Here is a 4,619-nt window from a genome sequence, read left to right as displayed (position 1 = left end):
GCACAAGTAGAATTGATAGAACGATGAAAACTTGATGGACCGTGAAGTGATAAATACTGGGTATTCTGCGACTGAGGGCCGCAAGTTGAATACTCAGTTATACTTGAATAATTAGAAGGTGTTGGAGAAGTCAGTGGTAATTGGGAAATATGGGATTGCGATGAATAAGAACGTTGAGGTACTGGATTGTCCACAAGTCGGGTATCTTGCTGGGGTACAGAATAATGGAAACTGTAGGGAGCGATTGGGTTGGAATGATTCTGAAAGGCAAGAGAAGGACCTGCAGCTGAAGGTTGATCATAGTACCTCCCGTCCGCCTTAAATAAAATATTCATGATTGCTTCTTGCACAGCAGTTTGCGCGACATTAGAATATTTGGAAAGTTTCCGAGCAACAAGATTCCCAAAAATTTCGCATTCGGTTACTTCCTTTGCCTTTGATGCATTTAACAGTATTGCAAAAGCTGCATCCAACTTTGGTCAACTGCACACTTTCTTTTTCGGGTTGCACACCGTTGTATCAGAGGTGTAACAAGCGCTTGGTTATTAATACTATCGGCAGGCAGCGGAGTCCTCACAGCCTCGTCATCTTCCTGACTGGCGTCTATTGCATCTAGGTTATCGATAGTGTCATTGTCTACATCACTGCATTCGTCTGATTCTTTTTCAATCTGAAATGAAATTAGAAACACGCAATTTTTGCAGATCACATCAGAAGCATGGTTAGAAGTGGCGAAAGTGTATAACAATAGATGGAACTTTCCACATTGCCTCGGAGCATTAGACGGAAAACACGTCGTTTTGCGAGCACCTATTAGTTCGGGAAGCGAGTTTTTTAATTATACATCGACATTTAGCATCGTTCTTTTTGCATTAGTGGATGCAGATTACAACTTTTTGTATGTCGATGCTGGAGGTCAGGGGAGAATTTCAGATGGTGGAATATTTAAAAATTGTTCCCTGTATAATAAACTGCAGAACAATGAGTTAAATTTGCCGCAAGCAGAACCTTTGGATGGTAGACACCGCGAAGTTCCTTATTTCTTCATTGGAGATGAGGCATTTGGTCTAACTAGCACATTAATGAAACCGTTTTCGGGTATACATCAGAAGGAATCATTTCAAAGGATTTTTAATTGCCGACTATCGCGCGCACGAAGAGTTGTGGAGAATGTCTTTGGTATTGCCTCAGCAATATTTCAGGTACTCCGTAAACCTCTATTGTTGGAACCCGAAAAAGCTACGCTTATTGTACTGACAGTAGCCCATTTGCATAATTTTTTACGAAAAAGCTCGACTTCTTGCCAACTGTACACGTCACATGAAATATTTGATACCGAACGAGAGGGACAATTTGTACCAGGAACGTATAGAAGTATAGCTAGTGTGCCTATGTATTCTTTACTTTCTCTAAGCAGGATTCCCAGAAGACCATCTACAGATGCTACACAAATTCGAGAGGAATTGGCGGGTTTCTTTCAAAATGAAGGCAGCATTTTGTGGCAAGACAATTATTCATGAACAATGTAATGACATATATCTTGCAATATATATATATATATATACTTACAGTACTGCGTGTATCACAAACTTTGTTTTTGTCCCAGAGAAACAGTAAACTGTTGAAAGCAAACCAACTACTCTCGTACACATCCGAACGCCCTACAATAAAAAAATACTGCTTAACTTATTATACCACTTAATTTTCTGATACAATTCTTCATTCTGTTTATTATGTTTTTCTGTACTATGAAATAACCAACTCTACATATTTATTAACGCTTACCTTTTCCTGTGCCACATATTTATTAACACTTACCTTTTCCTGTGCCGTGGCTTTTTTTGATTTTTGCTTTTTCGCGCCTGAGTGCTGATAGCAATGCATTCATTTTTTTCTTGCACTCATCTCTTATGATGCTTAGCTCTTGTGCTATTTTATCCCACGCATCACTTTTTTTAATTTTATGATAATACTTGGGATGCTGAGGATCCCACAATATTTTATGTTTTCGATAATTTTCGATTAATTGCAGCACAATCTCTTCGGTCCACTCCATTCTTCACAGATTACAATATTGACTAAATGCGATGTTCTTCTGTATGGACGCATGCAGGTTCGTATGCACGTCCAAACTTGCATAGATGGGGTGTATCGTGAATGCGTAACATTTCTTTAATGTGACGGCGAAAAACCGACAACTGATGGGACGTTGCGATGTTACGATGTTACGCTGATACGCTGTTACGGTGTCGCGTCCACACTTGATACACGACGGAGTTACGTTACTGTGTTCTGTTGCATGTCTGTACCCACCTCCATTTCCAGTTTCCATTTCCAGTTAAAGACAATAATCGATTAATAGAGTGGATCGTGAATAGTGGTAACGATGATTTCGCGGAGTTAAGTGATGGACAGTTAAAACGGCGGTACATTTGTACAAGACATTTTGCCGAAGAAGACAAGATAGTGCAAATAAAGTTGAAGAAGGATGCCGTACCGGTATTATATGATTTGCGTGAAAATAATGAACAGCCTGCGCCTATGCGTAACAGTCGTAAGTATTCACGCGAATTGCTTTCTACAAGAAAGCAAAAACAAATTAATCAGCTCAAATTAGCAACGCAGAAATTGCGTAAACTGCTAGCGAGCAAAAATAAACAAATATTAGTATTAAAACGTAAATTAGAGTCGTACAAAATGACGGAGTCAGATTTCGATCGAAACATAAAGGACAAAGTTTCGAACAAAGTAAAGACGTTTATGTTAATGCAATTGTATCCGCATCCTGTATTTACTGCGGACGAGCAACAGATTTGTTTATCCATGTGTAACGTCTCGGAATTTATCACGAGCACGCTACTGCACCGACGCGTAGGGAGAGCGCTTCCCTATGAGAAGGCGACTCGAATTTTTTTTTATAATAAAGGAGGGATTATAGGTTCGGGTGGCACGCGATAAAGGAGTAAAATGCAACGTTAATTCCTTTCTCAAAAAAAATATGGGGTATACTTCCAAAAGGCCCCATCACCCCAGGACAACCAAACTTCGGATTTATAGTAATTGAGGGACGCGAAATCGAATGAGACCATTTTCAGAACTGGCAAATAAACCGTTCTCGAGATATACAGGGTATTCTAAAAGTGCGGAAACCCCCTATTACTTCGATAAGAACGCATTTTCACGGAAAATGACTAACCTAACCTAGGTTAGGGTTAGGGTTAGGGTTAGGGTTAGTCATTTTGGGTGGAAATGCGTTCTTATCAAGATAATAGGGGGTTTCCGCACTTTTAGAACACCCTGTATATCTCGAGAATGGTTTATTTGCCAGTTCTGAAAATGGTCTTATTCGATTTCTCGTATAAATCCGAAGTTTGGTTGTCCTAGGGTGATGGGGCCTTTCGCAAATTTTCCCAAAATATGTGTACAGTAAAACCTGGATATATGCAACAAAAGTTTTTTCTGGATATATGCAACATCGCTATCCCCTCCACTTGGGGGGATCCCCCTAGGCCGAACCGAGCCGCTCGGCGAGGAAACCGTGTAATATGATCTGACCGTAATATCGGTGTGACTAATACTAATTGAACGACAAAACTTTTTTATTTTTAACTTTTTCTTAATGAAATTTTTACTAACGCATTGGTGAGATTTTTCTAATTAAAATGATACTAAACACGATATAGTTTGAATTATATTTATAAACAATAGTAATAGAATAAACAATATAGAATTGACATCACGACTGAATATAAATGATGTCGGCTGAATACAAAAGATGTGTACGGACTCAGAATCGGCATGTCGGCTGAACAGAAAACATGTGTACGGACACAGAATCGGCATGTCGGCTGAATACAAAACATGTGTACGGACACAGAATCGACACCTCGCTTGGATAAATGAAACATCAAATGCCCAGAATCGACACCTCGCTTGGATAAATGCAACATTAAATGCCCAGAATCGCCACCTTGCCTGGATAAATGAAACCTTTGAAACCAGAGCCGACACTGCGACTGGTTTTGATTTCGATCTCTGTTGTTTTTCGCCAACCTTTAACATCAATTTTAGCAAGTAATTATAATTGAAACTATATCGTGTTTGGTATCATTTTAATCAGAAAAATTTCACCAATGCGTTAGTAAAAGTTTCAGTAAAAAAAAGTCAAAAATAAAAAAGTTTTATAGTTGAATTATTATTAGTCACACCGATACGTTTTGGCTCTTTCCTTTGATCATCGGACCTCTCTCTTTCTACCACTGTCTGTCCTTTTCTACGTTCACGCTTGGCTGCTCGTCGCGTGTAACCCGAGATTCGACACCTCGACTGGATATATGCAACGCCTGGGTCCCAATGTTTGTTACATATATCCAAGTTTTACTGTATTTATTCAAGAAATGTAATGTTGTGTTTGTTTTTTTAATATAATAAAAAAAGGTAAGTAATATAAAAAATATTGAATTAAATAATATAATGAATTAATGTAATTAAGTAATCAATGTACAGAAATTACGCCCTGTGTCAGAAATACAAAAAGAAAATAATATATTAGTAGAGCACAATGAGTACGCCCTGGATAAGAAAATACAAGGAAAATAACAATTGCGTTTGTGCTGAAG

At 38.5% G+C, this 4,619-nt stretch overlaps 1 protein-coding gene across 1 annotated transcript; it reads right to left on the bottom strand.

Annotated features, from left to right (window-relative positions):
* Positions 1-445: 445 nt before the first annotated feature.
* Positions 446-2,056, bottom strand: LOC123987887. Its single transcript, XM_046286199.1, has 3 exons — positions 1,819-2,056; positions 1,570-1,661; positions 446-670 (listed from the first exon to the last, which is right to left on the bottom strand). Exons 1-3 carry the CDS (start codon positions 2,054-2,056, stop codon positions 446-448), a joined length of 555 nt encoding a protein of 184 aa, XP_046142155.1.
* Positions 2,057-4,619: the final 2,563 nt, after the last annotated feature.

The sequence above is a fragment of the Osmia bicornis genome, chromosome 6 (genome assembly GCF_907164935.1).
Source record: "Osmia bicornis bicornis chromosome 6, iOsmBic2.1, whole genome shotgun sequence".
NCBI classification, from domain to species: domain Eukaryota; kingdom Metazoa; phylum Arthropoda; class Insecta; order Hymenoptera; family Megachilidae; genus Osmia; species Osmia bicornis.
Note: the sequence above shows the minus strand (reverse complement) of the source record. Positions and strands in the feature narration are given on the sequence as shown.

Excerpts from the sequence above, each read along its gene's own strand:
- LOC123987887 (XM_046286199.1), bottom strand. The coding sequence starts at position 2,056 with ATGGAGTGGACCGAAGAGATTGTGCTGCAATTAATCGAAAATTATCGA. Across the intron at positions 1,662-1,818 it reads AAGCCACGGCACAGGAAAAG|GGCGTTCGGATGTGTACGAG; the intron begins GTAAGTGTTAAT and ends TTTTTATTGTAG. Across the intron at positions 671-1,569 it reads TTTGTGATACACGCAGTACT|ATTGAAAAAGAATCAGACGA; the intron begins GTAAGTATATAT and ends ATTTCATTTCAG.